The sequence below is a fragment of the Cheilinus undulatus genome, linkage group 13, assembly GCF_018320785.1.
Source record: "Cheilinus undulatus linkage group 13, ASM1832078v1, whole genome shotgun sequence".
In the NCBI taxonomy this organism is placed as follows: Eukaryota; Metazoa; Chordata; class Actinopteri; order Labriformes; family Labridae; genus Cheilinus; species Cheilinus undulatus.
In genome coordinates this window covers 17,631,312-17,656,729 of record NC_054877.1, presented here as the reverse complement: position 1 = coordinate 17,656,729, position 25,418 = coordinate 17,631,312, and the positions used below count along the sequence as shown (strand labels likewise).

Below are 25,418 nucleotides of genomic sequence, written 5' to 3'. Positions count from 1 at the left end.
ATTACTCAACCTTCTCTTTTGTTTTTTATACACACACTACGAAATATCAAGGAATATGATACTCAAGCTGGTGTACCTAAAGCGGTTTAATCTAACTTCTTTCTGCTGTACCTGAGCATGTTTGAGAGGCGCATCTGTCCTCCCCTCTCATGACGTCACACCAGCCAGTAGTTTGTCCTGGCGCTGCACGAGCCCGGACTGTTGGAGATATCTGCGAGGAGGAGGAGCTGTCAAAGTTTCCCAGAGAAGGAAAAAACTCTTTCACTGAACGACAAAGAAAAACCTACAGATTCTTTTAGTTTTATACCGCGGAATATCGAGTGTTGTTCGCATGGAATGACATCTCTGTCACGGAGCTTCAAAATCACGATGGCAGCCCGTTTACTGAAGTGGATGTGTCTCACCTCTGTGCTGTGTCTGGACTACTGGGTCCTGGCGGAAAAGAAAGGTATGTTAGACCGGGAGCGTTTCTGTTACATGTACGTGGCTGCGTTTTAGCTCCTAGCTGTGCTTTCGCTTTGCTCTGTGCCTGTGTAACATTAACATAAATCTCACAGAAATCACAGACCGCTGAAAAAGCCGCAGAAACTTGATACGGTGTGGGAGAAAAGTTTCTGACTGCCTCAACGTTCAGCCTGTGACCCAGTGAAAGCACCGGAGAGGAGCCACTGGAGTTCATTGACTAGAATCAATGCGGAATATTGATAAGGAATACTGCCGCTTTTATGCCATGAAAAGTTGTGATTTAATTGACCAAACGGACGCAAAGCGAAGTGTTTGCACCACATTGATGGTAGCAGAAACGAGCTGAGAATTGTGCAGTTAACTGGCATACCTAGCCTATATTTAACGTCACTTAATAATAGTTTCCCCTCCTTTTAATTGTAGTGTTGAATGTCTTTGCTAGCCAGAAGAGTTAGCATTGTTTCAAGCGCTCTAAGCAGTGTTTGACCTATTTATAGTCGAAAATAGATATAAAATGAGGACAATGCTGTCACCTTGAATCACAAATTAACTTTTAAGAGTATCTGAGGCACCCTGTGAATGTTTTTGAATTTATTTTATCAACAGAACATGTACAATAGTCTATTAAACATAAATGTTGCTAATTAATGCATAGTTTCAGAGTTAGCTTAGGGCTAATGAACACAGTCCCATGGCAGGTCATGGTTAAAACATCACAACTAGACGTTAAACACATGTTATAACTTTATTTTTATTACCAAATATAGTTGTATAAAACTATGATGATAAACTCGTCTACTTGTGCAAATAGAAAACATATAAAATGAGCCATTGAATATTACAAGAAGCAAAAGCAGGTTTTTTCGCTCTTTCTCTACTTGTTTTCATTTCAGCCCTGAGGGAGGTCACAGAAAGCTAATATTTTAATCACATGGCAATGTTTTGACTCTTAATCCACAGCTTTCTTCCACATATTTTGTCTTTTCTTTAAATTGTACCCTCTAAATGAACATCTCCCCATAGGTCAAGGCAATATTTGACATAGATTTGCCTTGAAAATAAGCACAGGACAGCTCCCAAGTGGTTGAATTTGATATAAGAAACTTAAGGTGTAGTTTGAGTGACTCAGACCTCATTAAGGCCAGATGTCAGATAGAGAAAGTGACCAGAAGTATCACTTTACTCCCTAATGACTTTAACTTCCTATTCTCATGAATCATCACTGTCCATGTCAGTGTACTGCTGTTCCTCCTTATAAGACGATAAGCTCGATGTGCACAGAGCCAGCTGCACACGTGTGAGCTGCATCTTTCCTGTCTGCTCTGAAAAGTAAAAACCAGCAAAGGTTTTTCAGACAACCACAACAAATCAAAAAGTGTCTGCGAGCCAAAACGGATAGAGCCCTTAAATATTTCTGGGCATCTAAACAAATAGACAGTGTGCATTTCACGCAGCAGCAACTGTCTCACAGTAAACAAGGATTATGGAATTGTATTGAGAGCAGAGAAGATTAGAAAGGAGCAGCTGAGATGATAGCCACGCTCTGTTATGCTATGCCTTGCAATTTAGTTTAAGTGCTGTACATTTTTTGCAACTGATTCAGCATCCATTTCAAAGGAAAAGCAAGTTTGCCATATGGTGTGGGAGTTTTATTTGTTGTTGTTTTTGTTTTTTGGCTAGAGGCTAAGACAGATGTTACTTGTGTTTTTTAGCACACAGTGTCCAATAAGTAAGAGACGTGATTTGCACAATATCCCAGTTACATTCTTATGGCATCAAATCTTCAAACTTTGAGTTGGATAAGACATGCTTTAATGTAAGTGTTTTATTGCTTGATATAAACAAAAGTTTTGTTATTGATTACTGAAAGATTAGCTGGAGGCTGTTGCAATGTGTTTCTGGGAATTTTTGCCATCCAGTTTGCAGTTGGCTTATCCATTAACTTTGAATAAATTCTTATGCAACTTTTTGGCATCTTGAAATACGATGATAAAGAAAACACATTTTTAAGACTCTCACTCTCAATTTCCCCCCAATGAGATCTCTACATCCATGCAGGGCGTCATGTCTAGTCCTCTTCCATAATTTTCTGTGTCTCATAATGCTCAGTCTCCTAAATTTGTTTCATCAAGGCAAGGCAGTTTTATTTATATAGCACCATTAATACAAAGACAGATTCAAAGTGCTTTACAAAGTTAAAAATTAAACATTTAGAGTGTTAAAACCAGTGTGATATAAAGGAAAATAGAGACATGAAGACACATGATTTAATAAATGGCAAAAAAGAGAAAGAATGAAAAATACTAAGGCAAACATGTAGCAAAATAAGTATAAACTGTGATTAAAATAGAAAAAGAAGAATTATTAAATGAATTAGGTAATGTAGTAAAAAGAAGGAGTTCAACTGAAAACTGTCAAAATATAAGATCAACTCTTTACAAGCAATCAAATTGAAGAAAAGTTAAGTATGAGTAGGATTTGGTCCCTCTTTTGCAGCTTTAACAGCCTTCGCTCTTCTTGAAAGGCTCAATAAAAGATTTTGGAGTGTTTTGCTGGGATTTGTGCCCATTCATTCTGTAGAGCATTTATGAGTTCAGGTGCTGATGTAAGATGGGACGGCCTGGCTCAACATCTCCGTTCCAGTTCATCCAAAAGGTGCTTGATAGGGGTTGAGGTCAGGGCTCTGTGCAGGTCAGTCATGTCAAGTTGTTCCACACTTTACTCAGACAGATCATGTCTTCTTAGTCCTTGCTTTGTGCACTGGGGCACAGTCATGTTGGAACAGAAAAGGGTCTTCCCCAAACGGTTGCCACAAAGTTGTAAGTATAGCATTGTCCAAAATGTCTTGGTATGGTGAAGCATTGAGATTGCTCTACACTGGAGACATACCCTGAAAAACAGCCCGCACCATTATACCTCCTCCACCAGTTAATACAGTGCAGTCAGGCAGGTAACAATCTCCAAGCATATGCCAAACCCAGACCCGCCTGACTGCATTGCATAGAATTGTGATTCGTCACTCCACAGAACATGCTTCCACTGCTCCACAGTCCAGTGTCAGTATGCTTTTCACCACTGCTTGGCATTGGACTCGGTGATTTGAGGCTTGCATGCAGCTGCTCCATCATGGAAACCCCTTTAATGAAGCTCCTGCCACACAGGTTTTGTGCTCACATAAATGCCAGTGGAAGTTCATAACTCTTCAGCTGTGGAATCAGCACAGCGTTGGGGACACACCATGCACCTGAGCAATCATTTACCCCGCTCTGTGATTTTACTCGGTCATCCACTTTATCGCTGAGTTGCTGTTGTTCCTAAATGTTTCCACTTTTGTAATAATATCTTACAGTTGACTGTGGAATATCCAGCAGGGATGAAATTTCACAAACTGTCTTACTGCTAAGGTGGCAGCCATCACAGTACCACTCTTGAAGTCAATGAACTCTTCAGAACAACCTATTTTGTATCACAAATGTTTGCAAACGGAGACTGCATGGCTAGGTACTTGATTTTATACTTTTGTGCCTACAGATCTGATTGAAACACCTCAGTTCAGTTATCAACAGGTGTGGCCATGTGTATATGAAAAAAATCAAATCTGGCCAATCTGTTGGCTTTGGGTTAAATGGGGTTAAATGAATCCTGTTCCTGAGGTTTGTTTTCTTTATCCTAAGATGAATTGGTATCAGCGACAGCACTTTCTATTTCCAAAACATCTGTGATGTTTTAAAAGTCAAGCATAATCGCTGGGATTTAAATCTTTATTGGTTTAAACCTAAAATTACTGTAAGTCAGTGAGGACAGACAACTTACCTTCAACTATGTCATAAAAATATTACTTGAAATGTAGGGAATCTGTTTTCCAATCTGGTGGAGGGATTTGTGAGAAGGATTACTGATACCAGATATGAACCTTTCTGCGAGCAAAATTAGAAAACAAACATCAGGTTTATTTGTTTAAATTCTAAGTATTTAAAATCTAACAATGCAGCTACCTTACCTTAAAAGCATCCAAAATATGAAAACAACAGACAACAAAACAGTCCTGATCTGAGCTTAGTGACAATGCATTTCTGAGTTAATCCAAGGCTTTTCAAAGGGTTTAATAGGACTTAAGTTGAAGGATAATTTTCTCACCACACAAAGGAGCATGTAATCCTTTGACTTATTTAATATCTCCGAATCAGGAGATACATGGTCCCCAGTCATTGACGACTGTCTGATCTTGAGTCGGCTTGACCTCAAAGTGTTTGTGATGCAAAGAGGCAAGTGAGAACATCTGGTCAGCTGTTTACACCCAGAAGTGGATAAAGAGTTTGTCGAAGAGAAAAACCTCAAGATTGACGCAGATCTCTGCTTAAAAATAAATAAACAATGCTTCGTCTGTGGTTTAGGTACACTCTCAAGGCATTTAATATTCAGCCTAAACTAAAATCTGCACTACATTCAGTCAGTAGCGACACCTTTTTTACCATCTATGTATCAATGAACCAGAAAGACAGGGCATCTCATTATCCCATCAACAAGCTTTTCCCATCCAGATACTCTGTCACAGTGCTGTGTTATGTGGAATGAAATGTCCACATATGTACATTTATCACACTCCAATTCATCACTTTTAACTGGCAGTTTTCTTAGCCCCTCCCACATACAGTGATTGCCCAATCGTAGTTTAGCATCTGTTACTATGCACAACAGACCTGTGAGGCCTTGGACGTCTCCACGTGTTGAAACAGTGAGCAAGACACTGTGGTAAGAGGGATTTAAAGAGTTTGGAGGGTGGTGTCTTTTTCTGTATCTATCTTTACAATATAAAAAAGAAAGTGTTATGAATAGATTTAACTCTGCTTATTTTTCTAACCTGAGGACAGCATTATTTATTAACCACATGAATTTTTAAAAATGCAGGTGGCAAAAGGTTTTTCTCATGATGGTAAATTCATGGGTTTAGTGTTTCTAAATGGTGTTGTAGCTGGTCCTAAATCTGGCGTTAGGGTAATGTTTGCAGCTCAACCAAAGTTCATGTTTGACACTTTGCTTCTATGGGATACAAATCTTTTCTGGCTATAATTTGAGAACTAAAAAAAAAAAAAATTGTGAAGGACAAATTCAAAGATTTTAAAATCTTAGCAGATGTTGAAAATGGGAGAGAGCCTACATGTAGGCATTAAAACAATTTAAATATTTACTATTTTAAATTAATGACACCTTTCCACGGTGTAAAGGTATGTGTATTCGTACCTTACTGATTGTCTTGGTGCGGTACAGACGTGTCCCAAACAAATATATTTAGAACGAAGCTCATACACAGACAGAAAACCAGAGCGTAACTTACTGTCACACTGTCCTGGCAACCACAGCAAACGACAGCAACAGCCTGAATATTCTCAGATAAAAGTGTCCTGTTTAGGAACACTTTGTTTCCCAGTAAAATACAACAGTGGACAAAGACAACAACAGAAACACTGACATTATTCAGCAGGTGTGTCTCTGACAGCACGCCATCCAGCAGGTCAATCAAAGCATTTGAAAAGGCTCCACTCAAACAGGAACGTCACTGTAACAAGGAGGAACAACAAAAAGTCTCACAAGCCAGATATGAATTTCCTATTCTTTGACATAGTTTTTATTATAACACTGGTGCTCTGGCTTTGTGAATCAAATTAATTCTACCCTCACCTATCAGCCTCGGAGGAGGGGGAGAGAGGACTCCATCATGTCTGCAGCTGCGTCATAGGTAAAGTTATCCTCAGATTTCACACGGCTCTTACCTCTTAATTCGCCAAGATGGGCTGTGAAAAGTTCTCCCAAACTTTGTAGTAGGTCCCATTGGTTAAAAAAGTAATCCAGTGCTGAAGTCTGTGTTGAAATCGGCAGGATAGATGCTAATTTGCATAATTAACAAGCTAAGCACAGCTGTATGATGATGCGTTCAAGGTGGCTGGAAAATTTTAGTGTTTAAAGAATGGGTATAAATATGTCAATATCTCAATTAAAATAACCTAATAATTAAAAAATATGTTTATTTATTCATATTTTTAATTATTGAAGACCTTTTGGAAGGAGGTTGCAGCATTATTAATAATTTAAATGTAATTTATTCAGTCTATTTATTTCAATGCAATTTAATTAAAAAAAAAAAAAAAATTATTCGCTTCAATTATAGTACCGAAAACGTACTGAACGGTGACTTCAAACCCAAGGTACGCACCAAACCGAAATTTTTCTGTACCGTTAAACCCCTACTTTACACTCTTCTGAGCAGACCTGATCACTCTTAACACATAAAAGGCTATCATATCACATTTGATACACAATTTTATGAGACCTCTGTCTAATCAACATGATCAATAATTTCCTTAAAGTCCTTTTTGTATACAATCAGATAAATGATAAAAAAAAACGCCCTCCAGTGGATTGTCAGTTGCAAAACATGCCTAATGTTTTAAATGTGATACAAAAAAATATTTTATTTTATGGCAATTTTTCTTCTTTTTGGATTTCAGTAGAAGGTTGGTTAAACACCTCAGTTCCAAAAAAAAAAAAATCTGAATTTTCTGGCCATTATTTGAGGTATCAGGCTTTAAAGGGTCAACACACCTCAATCCATAGGAAAATTGGGCAAAATTAGAGATGCACTGAGTATGAACAATAGGGCCAATACTGACGTTTAACATAGAAATGTAGCCAATGTCAGTACTGATGGTTTCATAACTAATTTTGGTAAGTCCCCTATGCCAGTATTTTCTCTCACATTTGAGCATGAAGACAGATCAGTTTGTGTTAACCACTTTCTCTGCCTTGTAAAAAAACCTATTTGATTCAGTGGGTAGATATACCAAATGCCAGCATGAAATTAATCAGACAGCTGATATCAGTTCATTCCACATTATTTTGACAATGTTTGTAAACAGGACGGATATCGGCCGATACCAGTGTTAAACTATGCATAGGTGCATCCCTGGGCAAAATAATCTTTTAGACCATTCAGATCAGGACTTTGCTCAGGATTGCTGAGAGGGGAGAATTGGGCCCCAAAATCTTCTCAGTTATCTCATGATGTGTACCCTGGGTTCAAAATAAAGTACTGTATGATGGGATATTTTTCCCTATCTGACTTAAGACCAGACCTACTTTGCTTGGTGCTGCTTCAAAACACATGAACATTACATTACGTCTGTGTTCATGATAGACTGTCAGCCTATTTGCATTCCGTCTGTTTTGGTATAGCATGCCTTCTTGTTGTATTTGTCAACCTTTACAACATTTTCACATCAACACTTCGAAATACAGCAAGGTATAGGCTACTTTTAAACAAGTAAGCTAACGAGCAAACTACATCTGCATCTGTGTAGGTGATTTTAGCTAGAAAAGCTAACAGTGTGGAAATGAGGAACCTGCTTTAGTTTAGCTTCTCCTTCTTTTAAGATGTCCTACAAGCTTAAATGGAAACCTTGCCCATGACATCTGTGATAGCTGCTTTGTAAGACAGAACATTAGCCAGGTTCAGCAGCAGTGCCAGCTCAGGCAGCCAGGTTGCATTTGACAGTGTTGACTATCTTATTTTAAGTCATGCGTTATAGGTTTTCCTTACTAAATGATAGCCCAGTGTTGAAAATAGACAGATTTCTTCCCATGTAGTCATTTAGCCTTTACTTTATCTGCAGTCTTGTTATGTGAAAGCTATTAAATCCTTTTGGAAATGAATTTGAGACTTGATAAGTGTCCTGGCAGCGAGCAGCTTTTCCCAGAGGACGCCCACCTGTCAGTCGGCTGCCCCTGACAGCCAGCAGTGTGTGATGGTTTCTGTGGGAGTCAGACAGGACCTGCTGAATAATAGAAAAGCTCCTCATCCCCACGCTCTGGCATGCTCACTTTATTAACTGTCATCATGTGTGGAGGGGTTGTAAATAATGCCCACAGCTTCTCACGGCACTCAACCAGGAGTAATAACAGAGCCAATTTATTTCCCAGATGAAATGTTAAATGGTGATTGAATCACATGGATTCAAATAGTACTGTATGATGATTGCATGTTTAAAATATTTCTAACCTTTTGAATTCAGCTGCTCTGATCTGCCAAAGTGAGGTTATGTGGTAAATCTGTCTGAAAACCTCTATAACTGGGTTATTAGTTAACCTGTGAAAGATCAGACTGTAATCTCAGGGGCATGTTGACGGCTTAATCCCTAATCCTTTATTCAGGACTCCTGGACTGTCTTTGTTCACGAAATAACCGGCTTATATCCATATGCTTTTTCTGAGCTGATACGTTCTTCAAACCCTAGACAGATTGAGATTATAAGGCAATAAATATAGGTGAAGTTTAGCTCCATCTTTTTTGCATTTCAGTCTGCTTGCACACCTGCAAAAGTTGAGCTGAATCATGACAAAATTTTGCTCCTGCAGTGCATTTCAGCAGCCTGAGTAAGTGCTTTTCCCTCTGTGCCTCGTGTGGGGATCTACCAAGCCAGCTTCCCTCATCAGTGCTCTATTCTTCAAAAACAATGCCTTTTCTTTTCATTAGGGCCCACTCTCTTGGATCAGATGGACAGTAGTGAAATATAGGTTATGATCATGTGAAATACTAGAATCTCTAGTTTTGGGGAGAGTGGCTCTGGTTGTACTGCTGCTTCTACTCTGACGACCTTCCCAGACCTCCATCTGCTGCAGCCATTGTTGGGTGTTTGACTTGTTGGATTGGGCCGTGGGAGCTGGAGGATAATTTCTTGCCTTCCTGCTCTCCAGCTTTGATAGACTGCACCATGTCTGAGTGGTAGTGCTTTTTAAAGAGCTTCTGGCGAGGTGCAGGATTCTGGTTTCACTTGGGGACAATGGTGCCTCTGTGGAGGGCAGGTTATCTAGCTGCACTGATACTTTTGTAGAGCAGGCAAGATCTGTGGCGTGCAGCAGACGTACCCGAGGCAAGACATGTATGTCATCGAGAGGGAGCAGAAGTGAAGCCGCTTTTTGTTGTTCTTACTTTTAACAGTGAAGACAAATCTGAACACAGTAGATCTTTTGTGTAGCTGCAGTTCTGTGGCCATTAATTACAAGTCTGGTTCCACTGCTGTTCAGACTAAACAAACCACAAACAATGAACTTTTTATGTATTGCTTTCATGTCTTGGATAAATATTTAATATGTTTAGAACGGCTGCCCTGCTTCATCTCTGATTTTAATTATTGAGAGCTTGTCTTTGGGAACTTTCATCCAAAACAAACCAGTGTTTATTGTGTTGTAACTGCAGCTACCTAAATCCATTGTGTAGTTTGTATACATGCACTAAGCCAGCATGGAATAAGTGAGTGAATGTGGTTACTCATTGAACTGATTTGTGTCCTTTGTTTGTACATGGTAACAAAGTGATCTGCTTCTGCTGCATTTATGGCCTTTCCATGATCCACTGGCAGTGCATGGAGTGAGTCTCCAGTGGAAAGAGACCCAGGAATTCAGGCTGGAAAAAAAAGCCCTTCCACTATCTTCCCATCTCATCAGGTGCAGTGTCGTGTTAAAAAGGAAAGAGGCCACAGCTCCAAATGAGTTATTGAGCTTGTCTGTGTTTACTTTCTTCCAAAGGGATTTCCATCTGAGGTTGTGTTTAAGAATGTGAGATATAATGATATTATTTTTCCCCTGTAATTTGTTTTGCCCTGTGTTTTAACTCACTGGAAATAATGCCATATTTATTTAAAAAAAATCAATAACATTAAAGTTTGCTTGAAAACCAAGTAGCTGAAAGGATTAGTCATCTATGTCTTTAGTGGATTGACATTTAAATAATGAATCTGCAGCTACTTCATAAACAAAGTACACCCTACCAAGCATTCTCTTGCTTACTTCTTCCTATAATCTATTTTTTATGATTTATTTACCAGCTTTTGCTTTTTTTTAACACAAATTTTCAAATCAAGAAGAAAGGTTATCAAGCATGATACAACACAGCAGCAGTGTTAATTTCATCGACTAAAACTAAGACTAAAACTATTCTTCGACAGCTTTTTTTTTTGCCTAGACAAAAACTAGACTAAGACTAACAAAAATGTGATGACTAAAACTGGTAAGAACTACGTTTAGTATTCATCAGGATGACTAAAGCTAGAGTAAAATGTAGTGTAGTTTTCGTCAGACATTTAAAATCCATGGTATTTCTCTACTGGTGGTAAATCTGTCAAAAACAATGCATCTGTAGCTATTCTGCCTCTCAGTTGTAGAAAGAAGGTACCCCAGGTTCAGCAGAGTGCATAGAACACACTACCATACCAGATTTAGGCTGAGGCTGAGATCAAATGCAAACTTGGAAATGTAATGGGCTGATTGGTTTTGCTGAGCAAGACATTGTGGCGTTCCCGGTATTTTAGTATTCTCAGTCTTTCAGCCCTTGGTTCTCCCCGTCTTCTTTTTGGTGCAGGGAAGATCTTGTGTGTTGTGGAGGGGCAGCTGGGAGGATACCTGGAGAGGTGGGGCATGGGCCTGGTGCAAGCCAAGAGTATGGCCATCAGGAGGCCAGAGCAGGACCCTTACCTGACCTGACAACATGGGGCAAAATGTTTGCTTATATATGGCATTTACAAAGCACATTTGCACACTCATTAAGTTACTCACAGAAATACAAGTAAGAAAAATGTGAGTAGATAATTTAAGGTGTGTGATGCAGAGGGTGAAAAATGAAAGTTGGTATTTTTGGGGTTAGGGTGGGACTTAGGGGGTAAGGATTAGGGTAAAATGCTGCCTAATTGCCACAATATTACAAAGAGTTACTTGATAATTAATACATTATTACTATGTAAATACTTCCTTAACAGCACTGAGTAATTCCTTTGTAAAATGCTAACTTATTACAAGGTAATTGCCACTTTATTCTTGAAATAATTACACTTACTACTATATAATTACAGGGTAATAGGCCCACTCAAATAAAGTGCCACCAAAAATTCCACTACAATACAGTTTGTGTCTATTTTTACCTCTGCCAAAGAAGTTATGAAATCAGCAGGGTTTGTTTGTTAGTTAGTTTGTTAGCAACATAACTAAAAAAGTTAGGAATGGATTTTGATGAAATTTTCAGGAAATGTCAGAAATGGCATAAGGAAGAACTGATTAGATTTTGGGAGAGATCCGGATCCCCCTCTGGATCCAGGAATTTTTTTAAAGGATTCTTTACTGTTGGGAGATAGGGCCAATGGCGGAGGTCTGCGCTCTCCGAGTGCTTTTCTAGTTTACTACTATATACCTTGTTTTTTAAGATTAGTTAGTTAAAATGCATTGCAGCATGAGCATTTAGTGTAAAAGTATTAGATTGAATATGTTAGAAACCCACTGAAAAACATGTCCTCATTTCATCTGTATGCTCTTGCTGTAATTGTGTACATGGTTATTTTTTGGTTGATTCATTCAGCTGGAAAGGAAACCTCAGAAACATGGTACACTGGCTAGGCCATGACCTACTTTTACCTCAGTTTATTAGCTAAGATAAAACATAATGTGCTCTGTGGATTGCAAGGCCTTTAACTTAATGCAGGTTGTTAGAAGAAAAATATTTCTGAACATTCATTCCAGTTTGAAATAATTTAAGTCTTTTTTCTGTGTTTGAAAGGGCAGTATTTAGATGTTTCCTGGCGGGCTTAAACTGCTGAAGAGCTCAGCTCTGGTAGCAAAGGTAAAGACGGAAAGTGGGCACAGACAGGTTTCCATCCTTGAGGCTTTCAGCTTGATTGAAAACCATCGTTCATGCCAGCTCTGGAGACATTTGCCGCTCAGTTCAGTTAGAAAGGACAGCGGACAGGCATTGTCTGAAGCCTTGTTTTCCGCACGGATTTCTAAGTTGGCATATTTGCATTCAGTACTGAGCTCTACGGAGCTTTGTGCTACAATGCAAATGTAAGGGATGTCAATGAGATGGACAGGGGTGGTGCACTGATTAAAGGAAAGATCGAGGCAAGAGAAGGGGAGGGTAGAGAAACTGGAAAGTTGAGGACACGCAAACAAACATCAGAAGGATGGAGTAAGATCTTTGGCTTTGGTTTTTCTCCCCTCATGTAATCACTTATCAAAGAGGCCTTTGGCTCATCTTTGCTTCACTGTAGCATCTAAATTAGAGACGAGTCTTTGAGCACTACCCCAAAGAACTTGTATAGGTGTGGTATTTTCTCCCGTGACCAAAGGGTAACTGGACCCTTCAGAGGTTTCAGATGGTGCTCGTCCGCATGGGGAATCTCTACTGGTAGGGAACAATAGGTGTGTAAACAAATCCCCGTGACAGAATATTTCAGAAGAAAGCATTGGCTGAAGGGTGTCGGCTGATCTATGAAGCGTCTTTTAGAGTTTTTAGCCTCTTCCTGTGTGGTCCAGGCCTTGTAAACTAAAATGTGCATTTTAGCTGTGACTCAACTTGTGGTACAATTTGGTTAATTTATCCATTTTTTTTGTTAATGAATCCTGGAATTTGTCAGATGCAACAGGAACAGGAGATCCTGAGTGTTTAATTTGTAATCTGTTCCGCACAGTGAATGGAGGGGCTTCCTGCCTTGCATCCGGTTCAAGCTCAAGCCAATTCTCAATCAGTTTGCATTGGCTCTGGTTTAGCCTATTGCATAAAATGTTATGCTCATGCCATTTCAAATCGCACACATGTATCTGATGTTAAATTTTCTGCTTCTTGAATTTACTGCAGCTGATAACATCACTCACATTGAATGTTAGTTTGTCAATGTCAAAAACTATGTCAACTTCATTTATAGAATACATAATGATTAATGTCTTTCCAGGGAATCCTGATCAGGCTTGTCTTATAGTTTTCATTGCTCCACTGCCTATGAAAACTCTGTTTTCTTTGCCAGTGTTATTAAGGCATTACCTGCTTCACTAGAAGGGCGTGGTAGAGAATCAATCATATGCTGTATTCTTAGCTCATTCTCAAGAAGACAAACACCTTTAGTAAATTTGAAACCTATCATCTCACTTTCAGGAGCACTTGGTTACCCGCATTAAGAGTAAAATAGCTCACTAATTTGCTGATGTTGAGCTGAATTGAATATCTATAGGAAAACAAAAACACGCCTTACAGAGAAGTCTTTCTCACGAGCAAAGTAAACATCTAAATAGTTGTGGAATAACTTGTTAACTGATACCTGAATTGCCTCCAGGTTTCTTCTTGTCTAGACCTCCTGTCACATTTTTGAATAGGTCTGCTGTTGACAAGTTCCAGAGTGCAAAGATTGAGCGCTCAATTTACAGTTTGCCTTTTGTGGTAAGCTTCTCATGGCTTCCAACAGGAGTGTCTCTTGCAGGAAAATGTTAATAAGGCTGAAAATTAGCCAATATACATAGTGGGTGGGTGGCCAGGATCCAAAAAGATAATGACAGAACACGCATGACTTAGAAACATACACAAAGAAAAGTAAAAGTCCATGAGACAAATTAATTCTCATCCAGCCCCTGTGGCTCATGTATTGACCTAACTTGAATGGATCCCTCCTTCTCCGCTGAAACCCAAAGTCTTTGGACAAAGGGTTCTTTATTTGGGACTTTGTTGTCTACTTTGACACAGGCTTATCTGTCTTCCTTGACCTTAACTTGCCTTGTAGACATGACTTTACAACCCTGTGTCAACAGTGAGGAGAAAGGCATCCCTGTCGGCGAAAAGTTATGAAGCCTGCTGGGGTAAAAGAATCTTTGGAGCTGTTGTGGAGTTTTATGCTGGATCAGGGCATGTAATCCTACATACAAATATTAGCAGAGAACAAAAACTTCTGGAAAAATATCAGGATTAGGAGTGTGCTGCTGTGCTGCTGGCACTGGCTGAGCAGTTCTTTTGAGATAAATGTTAATCTCAACAACAATCCTAACATGCTGAATGCTAGATGTTATTATTACAGTGTCCCATATATTAGTTTAGAGTGTTAAAATTGCTAAAATGTGCTGCTTAGCTTTAAAAGGTACAGCTGAGGCAGAATATGTTTAATTCTGTTTATGTTTGGGATAAACACAAGTATTTAACAAATTCAATTACAGCAGGATGATTGCATGAAATTACTACTTAAGTCTGACATCTTATGAGTGTAACATTTATGTCTTTACCAGTATTTATGGCATCCTAGCCCATAGCTGTGGTGATGCAAAACCACAAATGTCAACACCTTGGTGCCAGTAGAGGAAAAGTCAAATGAATTAGCAGTGATCTACAGGAAACTATGAATGAAGAAAAGATCATGAAATTTGACCCGCTGGAGCATGGAATAATGCTGCCCAGAAGGTACGGCTGGTCTATGGGGTACCGTGAATGTCTGCACCAAATTTTGTTTTCAATTCTTCCAATTTCACAAGAGAGATTCAAGAGATGTTGTTTTGAAACAAAGATGTGATGTTTGCACTAACAGTGCTGTTTAGATCACATGCAAAGTAGGTTTGTTTTTTAAGGTGAATGGAAAAATATCCACAGGATGACCGGAGACATAAAGAAACATTTTAGGGATGTAGAAACATCGTAGTCTCTCTCCTCCACTCTCTCATCTGCACCATAGCACTGCAGTTAAGGAGCACTTTAGCAGTAGTCTAGGCTAATCAATCCAGATGTGCAAATTATATCAACACTTTGCATTGAATTAAATAAAACTGAGCTATCTTTAACTGTCCAGTGGCTGTGCTGGGAGAAGCGTGGACAGTTACATTCCTCATCAGCTCAGATCAGCTGTAAAAGGCGCTTTGTTATAAGTCCCTTTAGCTAAATTTTAAATCATCCTATGTTGAAATCCTTTTTGAAACTGGCAGAATAAGCGCTAATTAGCACACTTACTGATCTTACAGTTGGTAATGTTATGGTGCAGTTCGAGGTCAGCTCAGTAAAAAGTCTATGAGGCAAATGTAAACATGATTTTATGGTATTTATAAAAAGATGTTTTATTGTATTCTCTCCCACAGCAAATCCAAAGAAGAACCTGGAGAACACAAATTGTTTTTTGCAGAGAAGTAACTGAGCTCCAGTTTCTTCTTTGGATTTGCGTGTGGGGAAGAATTCATTGAAACAGCTTTCTAAACATTGTTGGTCCTTTTCTGAGAGCACCAACGTCCACCTGTGGAGGGGCTGAAGCACAAGAGACCACTGGTGTGTTTAAATGTAACATTTGGAAACAAAAATTCAGTTATTTTGAGAAACTTAATACATTCAGTTGAAAGGAAAAAATTGTTTTCAGCCACTTAAAATGGAAAGGTCAGGTGGGATCATGACCTTTTTAACATTCTAACTTGAGCTTTACTCTACTCTGTTAAAAATGTCATTTTGTCTTCCCACCAATCAATGGAAAAGTATTAAATGCTAGTATTGATGAGGACTTGGATTAATAAGGAGCTTTGGGTTGAAAATATGACTTAACTTTTGTATTCTATGTAACTTTGATGATTTATATCACTAGAATTGTACTAAAATAATAATAATAATAATAATAATAATAATAATAATAATACTTAGTTACATCTGTATAAGTGGCTGATAAAGTGTAAGCCTGAGACTTTGGCGTACTCCACAAGATCTGAGGAATAAAGAAGTAACCAGTAAGTAATCTCTTCACAGATGGAGAAGTATGATTTTGGCAAGTAAATAACAGCGATCCCCTCCATGACATACCTCTGTCTGACTTTCTACTATAATAATGACAGCACTGCTGGCTGTGTTTTATGGTGAAGTTTGTATGAGGAAGAAAAGAAGATGTCAGTCCCTCTCTGGCCACGGTTCCAGCGTTATACAGGCCAATATCAACTCTCAGGGATTTCATCGTCATCGTAAAACCTATTTCATCCCAGCCATTTATAGACGACTTTAACAGCACTGGTTATAATATTGTAGGGGTGGCAAGGCTTGGCCACAGAGATGATCCGTGATTTGTTTAACTCCCACAAAAAGCACTAAAATATAACATGCTCCAAAGACAACACGCCTACTGTTAGTACCTTTTCTAATTACCTTGTATGTTTCAACAACACCAATGCTTCGTTGAGCTCAGAATTAATTTCCTGGTGGGACTTTGAGCGGAACATCTTCATTACCACATGTTTTCATAATTAAAGCCAGAGGTCTGTAAAAAAAAAAGAGGAGGAATTCTGTTTGCTTCACTTGCAATGTTTCCCCTCATAAAAAGCTGAACCTTACCCACTTATTGCAAGATTGCCCATGCAGTGTAAACATATTCCCATACACTGCACCACATTACAGCTCTATGACACTTAAAAGCAGCACTGATAAATGATCAATATCAGCTACTCTGCTTTCATTTTCATAACAAACCACTCCAGCTTGATAGCAGCGAGGTGGAGAATGGGTTCGCTGGTAGAAATACCCTGGAGTGCATAGTTGGACCAGTGCCAGGCTGCAAGGATTAGCCCTCTGGGCCTGCAGTGTATCCACTACATCAACAACCTCCTCCTGAGCTGATTAGGGAACTCTGAGATTTTTTAATATGAATCTACTTGTTTATTTATTATCCCTGTATTATTTCACTAATCAGGCACCAGTAAGATTTCCAAGAGATTAGAACAACCAAAATCTGATTGATTTTTTGTGGTCAAAGAACATGTAAACAATCCACTGAACTTGACTTTTTCAAACAGTCAAACAGAGGGTATTTTAAGATATGCACATAGGACTGGCAGGAAATGTTTACTATCTGTGTCTTCTGAAGAATTTGGCTTGGTTAGACCACATTTCAGATCTCTTTTGCATGTGTCTTAGCCCTCCAGGAAATAAAGTGATCGGAAGTGTCCCAAGATTTATCCATGGCTTTAAATGCTTTGCACCTGTTTGTCAATTGAAAAAAAATTGGAGTAGGATCCAGGGTTTAGAGCTGGAACTATCATTACGTCTGTTGAGCTGTTTGTAACGGACAGAATAATCTCACCACAATGTCCTCAATTTGGAGCTGCTCTGGAGGTTTCGATTGCGTCAAAAACATCTTCAGCAGTTGGCGTTTGGCCACTTTTGGTAGGAGGGTTCATGTTCTGATTATAAAAAAGGCTCAAAACTTGAATGTCCATGTAATGATAAGATGGTTCCACATTATAAGCATGGGTTTAGAGCTTTCAAGCTGAAATTACAATCTGAAATGTTTCTTTTCATTTTATACTTGTACTTGCTCTTTTTTGGTACATTTTAAACAAATAGTAACAAAAAACAGTATTATCACAAGAGGTGCTGGCTTGTTTTCATGATTAAAAGATTAAACAACTTCTACTAGGGCCTGATTCTTATTATAGAGTACCCTTTTTTGAAGACCTACAGTTTTTCAATCCGATTCTTTTGGCATGTTTCAATTAGGGATGTTCCTTAGCAAATAATTCCACATCCTGTTACCACAAATTATAATTGTGATAGCTGAGTAAACAAGTAAACACAATCTGTAAACCAACTTCACACTGTTCTGGTAAATGAACTTCGCACTACTTCAGACAGAAGCTGGTTTGTGTAATGTGGCTAATGCTACCAGTGCTACTGCTGCCGGCCTTCTTTCCTCTTTGTGGGGTAACATCCACATTTCTGTGCTGAATAACATCACTCTGCTTCTTTTATATGCGGGTATAACCTCACATTGGGCAACTTTACCCCTGCTTGATTTTAGCTCAAAATAGGGCTTAACCAGGCTGCTCCTATGAGATTCTATCGATGTTGTCTGTTCACTGTGGTTTACAGCAGATTAAAGAGCATTTTGGCAGCAAGGCAGAAGTCATTAAGAGATGAGAGGTGCAGGGGCTACTTGTAGCAGGCTGCTGCATTACAGTTTAGACAGAGCGTTTGACCAGGATTGTGTGCCTGAACTGATTTGAAAATATTAAGAATTAGTTTAACTGACTCATAATTCTAGTCCTGACTGCCAAGAGATCTGAATTTATCTGTTCGGCCCTAGTTTCAACGTCTGTAATACAGATCAAAAGTTTTTTTTGACCAAATTAAAGTAATTGATGCACTTAAGTTGGTTTCGTTTGAGTAGTGCTGCACCAATCCAAATGTCTGAGTTCCAGTATTGGTCTGATATGTGGGTTTGGGGTATCTTTCAATACTGATGCTGATCTGTTGCCAGAGTTATCTGGATAACTTATAACCTTGACTGTGAAGATGGGACTGAATAATTTACGCATATGATACACAGATTTTCCTGATTTTAACAAAATATGAAGAAATAAATACATACAAGTGGGCTAAATTATCGCAATCTGCCTCACAATCTGTATACCACTTGTGAAGCATTACTCGCCCTCTGCTGTCACAGTGAACCCTTGCAAAATGTAGCTGCATTTCCATTAGTTTTTCGCAACATCAAGCAATATTTCTTAAATTTCAACTAAGTGCAATTGTGCTTTGAATGTGTTTCCATTGAAGGGAATTTTGGGCATGAGCCTCACAATTCTCCTAAAATCTCATCTCGGGAGACTCCTAGCATTGTCTCTTAAAGTGTCATGCAGTGTGATATTGTGATCAAGCATTTCCTTGCTGACAGTTGAAATTGATTGCTGGTTTGTGGTTTTTTTTTAGCCTAGCACTACATAGTGCCTCAGCATCATAGCTCCAGGTACCTGCCGTTAAAATTAAGTGTATAGTGCTAGCAAGCCATCATCAGCCTACGGCCAGCTGATCAGCTCTAAGCACACTATTGACTAATTTCGCAAATGCTGCCATGTTTAAACTGATCTAGCCTGGCTATGCTTTGCTGCTTCTTCTGCAAGCTACTTTTTGCGACCGTCCTCCACCCCAGCTCCTCCTTCATGCTACATCCAACTTGATCAATGTCATTCTGTTGACGTTTTTGCCTTCCTTGCTCTGGCTTTATTGCTGCTTCTCTTCTTGTCTCAGGCTCTCCTTGTAGGCACAGGACAAGCAGGAGCATGTACTGTTCCTCCTTGTTGCTTTCCACATAGGCTTGTGGAAGGGCGGGGGGATCTCAGAACAGCTGCACCACTAAATATAAATCACAGCAATAAGAGCAAATTAATAACTGATAATAAAGAGAAAAAATTTGAAAACAGCAAATCATGTGTGTTTCTGACAAAAGTGGTGCTGACTGAAATTGTAGTTTTTTTCTCATATGTTCTTGAAACGACCAGGCAGTGTGCAGTGTGCCTTTAAAAAGTTATTTGTGGAATGGCAATGGTTCCAAGTATTTTGTCACTTTAAAACCATCACTGGCATCTTTGCAATTTGCAAGGTAATGTTAACACCTGTTTCTTTTAACTTGTCATTGTATCATTCTCCTTCAAAGCAATAGCTTTTCTGAAATTCCAGGGAGTCACTGAAGATGTTTGCATAACAAGCATGAAAACCCTCTTAACTTTAGTTGTTAGCGCCCACCATGTTAGATGGGCTCAACCTAGCAAAACAAACAGGCTTATCAGGGAACTGAAGATGACAATGAAATATGCAAAGAACTGATTTGCACGGATCAGACCCTTGGATCAGCCTTGATCAGAAAACCAGTCTAGCTGTTTGAATCAGTATTGGACCAGTACCCCATACCTGGGTCAGATCAACACATCCCTACTTTATGTCTCACTTTCTGCAGTAGGATGAAGGATGATTGCTCCTCCACTTCCTTCAATCAACATTGCACAGTTGTAAAGTAAGAACAGTTTGGTGTCCTTGCCTATGCTCTGATTGTCTGAACTCTGTTGTCGTCAACAGAGTTTGGAGTGCTTATTTGATACACAGTGATTCAGAGTCAAGTCCTTATGTTCAGCAGTGTAGCTGATAGCGAGAGAAGGGTCTGGCCTGCCAAGTCTGATGCCTTTGATGACTGACGCAGAGCAGCCAGGCCTTAGGTTGTGCAAAAGCCCCTCTGTGTGTCTGTAGTGAGGGGGCGGCCTTGAAACAACCACCCTCCTCAGTCATAATCATCTTAAACAAGCAATTGCATTGTTTCTGAGCTTTGTTAACTATGTGTGATGTTCTTTTTTTGTCAGGAACAGGATAACGCCCCGCACGTTAACAATGGATGAAATCCGAGCCGTGGGCTTGTGGGAGAGGTGTTTGATGAAAAGCTAGCACCATTTTCTGTCAGTCGCTGCTGTTCACACTCTCAGTGGAGATAGAATGGTTATGAAAATACTCTGAAGATTATAACCCAGCGCTCTGGGGCCCTGAGTACTTGGCAGTGGCACCCTGTTGCATTTCAAACATTTCAGTTGAATGTGTCAGCAGGAAGATGGAGCTAAATTCTTCCAAGCTTTCTTTGGCTAATTAAATTGGTCATGCTTTTGGCGAGTACAACGCAACATGTAACAAAATACCCTTTCACAGTGTTAAGAATGACAAGAGCTCCTCGGCTGTACAGGCTAATTCCCCGAGCCCTATTTGTCCGTGATTCTTGCCCTCTGCCTGCGTGCATGAGGAAGAAACTACTCATCAGTGGATTTAAGGGCCTGCTGATGTGTAAAGCAGAGGTTGAAATGGTGAGTAAGGGCTGAGCAACAGCGTAAAGCTTACTAACACAAACCCCAGGGCTTTTGGAGAATATTCCTTTTATGGGGTCTATCTCTGTGAAGACTCCAGCGGGGCAGAGTTGCTAGAGACATGACTAAGGCAGTAACAGAGTTGTTGGCAGGCAACGCTGTGAAACAGTGGTAAGACCTTCACAGAAATGAGCCTGTCAGCAATCGGGCTAAAAATAAGAAACCCTTGAGCCGAAAGGCAGCCTCAAAGAGTATCTATCTCTTTTGTTTAGATGGAGTGAGGAGTCAATGAGTGAGAGTTATCTGTCCTCTCTGTTGATGTGCTTCAACCTGGGCCTGCTGATTCCCGCGCTGGGAATCTTTGAACCAACTGGGGAATCCCGAGTCACAGCTGCTTTCTCCTGATGGAATGATGTGTGAAATGTGTGGGTTTCTTCACTTGTGGTTGTTATTTTTCTCTCTCACTCTCTGCCTCTCTTCTTCCTCCCCTCTTCTTTTCCAGGCATGGCTCAGTGACGGCCCATGAAGGGAGGGGGTGGGGGGCATTGAGCATTGAGCTAGCAGCAGTATGCTTGCCGCCCACTCCCTCTCCAGTCTTCCTCTTGCGCTTCCTGTGGGATTGAAGAGGAGTATGGTTTTAACAGGGAAGGAGAAAGAGGAAAAAAAAAGCTGGGCAGTTGGGGGGAGTTGTCTTGGCTGGAATAGGCTTCAATAGGGAGAATGTCTGGACACTAACAGAGGAAGTGGGTTGAACATTGCAGGAGAATGGTGGGTGCATTATTGGAATTTAAATGGGGCTGGGGTGAACAGAGGTTGTGTGAGTTTTGGGTAGCAGTTGCGGGATTGTTTGCTGCCTTTATGAGAGAGTAATGGACTGCCCAACAGGGCATGTGGGAGGAGAATTATTTGGCTAATGATATGTATTGCTAGATGATTTGGGCCATGATGTTGGGGCCCTCTGATATTGGCCCCAGCTGGAGAGTAATAGGTGTGCAGCTGTGTTTAACTATTTCCAATAAATCAGCCTGGAGCCTGGTAATTTATGCCTTTTTCAATGCATCTTCTATCATTTAGGGTTTTATTTATCTCCTCTGCCATGAATATCGCTGTTGGCTAATGAACGCATCATTGACTATTGAGATAAATGTCCAGACTAGTGATTACTCACAGCACTAGCTCAAATAATAACTAGCATTAATACAAACAATGCAGGGGTTCTCACGGAGGTCAGTACATAAAAAATTGTTTGGTTTCATCTATTTATCATCCTAACAGTTTACGGATGTTTGCCTAGATTATCTTGACATATTTTTTCATATCAAATGGATACAGATGGATTTCAGACTTTTGAAACAAGTGTCAAGCTGCCATTGAGGATTTTGTCAGCTCAACCTAAGCGTTGTTGCCATTCATCCATCCTTTATCGTCCCTTGTCTGAGTTGTGTTGCACCAGAAGCAGGTCAAACAAGATGTCCCTCTCCCCATCTTCTTCTCCTGGAGGAATCAGGAGCATTTGCTGGCCTGATGGGATTATCTCTTCATTGAGTTTGGGATCTGCCTTACAATCTCCTCTTACTAGGCCTAGCCTTTTAAACTTCCAAAAGGTGACCCCCCGCCACTCTGCACACTCGGTAACAAACCACCAGGGTTGATTCTGTCAACTAACACTATGACTAAAAATTTTATTCAGGAGGAAGGCAAGACTAAGACTAGCTTAAAATGTAGATTTGGCGATAAGATCTCTGAAGAAAAGTAAGTTTAGTTTTTGTCAAGGAGATTAAAATGAGACTCAAATGTAAAACTTGGCTAAAACTATGAAGAGTGAAAATGACTAAAATGTGACAAAAGCTGAAGAACACTCTAATCTCAAGTGTCACACTGCCAACCATCCCACCAAACCAGAAACCTGTTTGTTTCCAGTAGGAGAACCTGTCCATAGACCTGATGAAAAGGGACAACCGTAGAAGAAGCCAACATGCATCAGAAACATTTTTTTCAGCAATTCAAACAGCCTTACACAAAAAACTATAAATACTAACCTAAACTAAATACAAAACAAGATAATACTTTGTTTATCCCCAGAGGGCAAATTCTGGATGAATTTAATGAATGTGTTACCCCTGTATTCCACCAGATTGCTCTGCTCTGCTCCATCACAGCTCCTGCAGTCCGGAGCCCTCTGCAGCAGATGCCAAACCACTGCGGTCAATTCAGCAAGGAGCAGGTCAAGCAGGGCAGGGAGTTTCACCCAATCAAATACTCCGAGTTGACTCCAGACAAATGCCAGATTGTATTTACTTGACTACATCAACAAACCATCACAATGGGTTGTTGCCGGACCTGGAGTCAACAGGTCAGAGGGACAAAAGACAACTCATTTATTTATAATTAGGTTACTTACCTAAGGTAGAAGCACACAAATCCACATGAAAGGACAAAAAAAGAGACAAATACGAGCAAATCCACCCTTCTCCAATTCCTGCAGTTTAGATCAATATCTTCCCGTGTGTTTGTTATGTTTTTAACACTTCAGTTGTATGTTCTCACAAGATCAGACGTGATTCTGCTCGCAGGTCGAGCATCTGTTATGTTAGCAGCCAATATTCGCACTGATAGCATCTTTTCTTGTCCATGGAACCCAGCCTGTTTCCAGTCCTACAGAAAAATCTATGTTTTGATGCACAAATTGAGATTGCAAAACTGGGGTGCAGATAGAAAAGCAGTCCGGTGGCGCTCCACAAGTGTGGGTGGTCCGAGTTGAAATCTGGCTTATGGCGCCTTTCCCACATGTCATTCCCCATGTCTCATCCCTATTTCTGACTATGCACAGTCCTCCTCTATATATATTGTCATAAAAAGCCCAAAATTAAAACATTAAAAATGTGAGAGTGTAGAAACTGGTTTTTACTAATCAATTACAAATATTTCTCCTGTGAGCAGTCCTCCGAGAAACCTTTCTGACTCACTAAGTTGAATGTTTCACCATGTTCACAGCTAGTTAGGACATCTCTCTGACTGTGTAGAGTAGATCTGTCACTCCTTTGCAAAAAATTGTTGCCTACTGCAACTAAAACAACACAGATGAATGCAGTAGTACAACGCCGCGTGAGAGAGAACCAAAAGTTAAAGTTTGTGTGCCAAGAAACCCAAAAAATGACTTGTTATATGCTGAAATCTGAGTGACACTGGAGGAAACTTCAGTTTAATATTAATCTAGTAGATGGGGCACAACTGCTGCCACGTAAGAGTCATCTGACTCTTTGTTTATATAAAGATATTGATCACTGTGACTTTAAAAAAGAGGAAAAACAACCTCCTTTTCCAGAAAAAATATTTTTGTTACAATGGAAAATTACCAGATGTCAAAGTGAGCTTTTTTCTCTGGAAATTGATAGCTGCCAAAGAATGTGTTCCTTTGAAATCAGTTGATTAACCCAAATAACAGGGGCATGGCTTCCAAAAAGAAACGTTTCCATTGGATTTTGTAAAGATCATTCATTTTCATTATCAGTTGCAGCTGTTTCAGACTAATTTATGTGCCTAAAAGTCTTAGAAATGCTGACCACAGTATGCAGCAGTGTGAGTATACATGCTGTATTCCTGTGTTTGTCCAGAACTTAAATCCACAGTTTCCTCACACTGAGGTGGAGAGTAAACATTAACATGGGCCCAGCCACAGGTATCTGGAGTGTCTCACTGACTGGTAGAGAGCACTCTTCAGGAGCAGGGAGTAAACATTAGCCTTTTTGGTCTTTATTTGGTCACTTTGCTGAGCTTTTATCAGACTAAACCTCACTGACTGAGCTCAAACTAAGGCAGCGCTGATGAGTAAAGTCTTGGGGGTTGAATTGTTTAGAGGACATGTGACGTATTCAGCGGGATGCTTCATTTGCTTGTGCTCTACAGCTGGCCTTTCGAATGGTTTGTCCCCTTTGTTAGCCTTCCTGAAAAGGTCAGCTATGTTCATACATCAAGTGTGAGGCTTTACACCCTCTTCCCACTTTCTGACCCTGCAGCCAGCTGCTGTGTCTACATTTTGGTTAGCTTAACCACAAACCCACTCCTTACTCCTCTTTTTATTCCTCATGGTTTCTTTTTTTCACGCACTTCCTTTCCATCAGTTTTCAAATAGTACATCACGTTCATCCTCCTCCACTGGAGACAACAATCAGCTGCCATCTGGTTCAGCATCACAGGGCTGCTGTCTGGAACTGACCCCATGCAAAGATCAACTTCCTGAGATGTCAAAGGGACGTGTGTTATTGCATTCACTGGGGATAGGGAGGGAAAGTGAGGAGGGGGGTATCCTCTCGTCCTTACTGGCCCCTTTTTCTTCTTCTCTGAGGCCCCAAGATGTTTTCTCCAAGGGACTGATGCATCTCCCACGCAGAGGAAGATTGTGTTTCCCCTCCACAGAAAGCAGGATATCATGAAATTCTATGTCAGACTACAAAGTGTGTTTGCACAGATACAGTACACCAACAAAGAATGCACACATTTCTACTTGTACTACAGTTTATGTGACA

General features: G+C 39.9%; 1 protein-coding gene across 1 annotated transcript in view; it reads left to right on the top strand.

The window, feature by feature from the left end:
• Window positions 1-212: 212 nt before the first annotated feature.
• egfra (epidermal growth factor receptor a (erythroblastic leukemia viral (v-erb-b) oncogene homolog, avian)) overlaps window positions 213-25,418 on the top strand; it is a 70,753-nt gene continuing 45,547 nt past the window's right edge. The window contains exon 1 of the mRNA XM_041802825.1: window positions 213-448. Coding sequence (XP_041658759.1) covers window positions 337-448 — 112 coding nt within the window. The 5' untranslated portion in view covers window positions 213-336. The remainder of the gene's footprint in view (window positions 449-25,418) is intronic.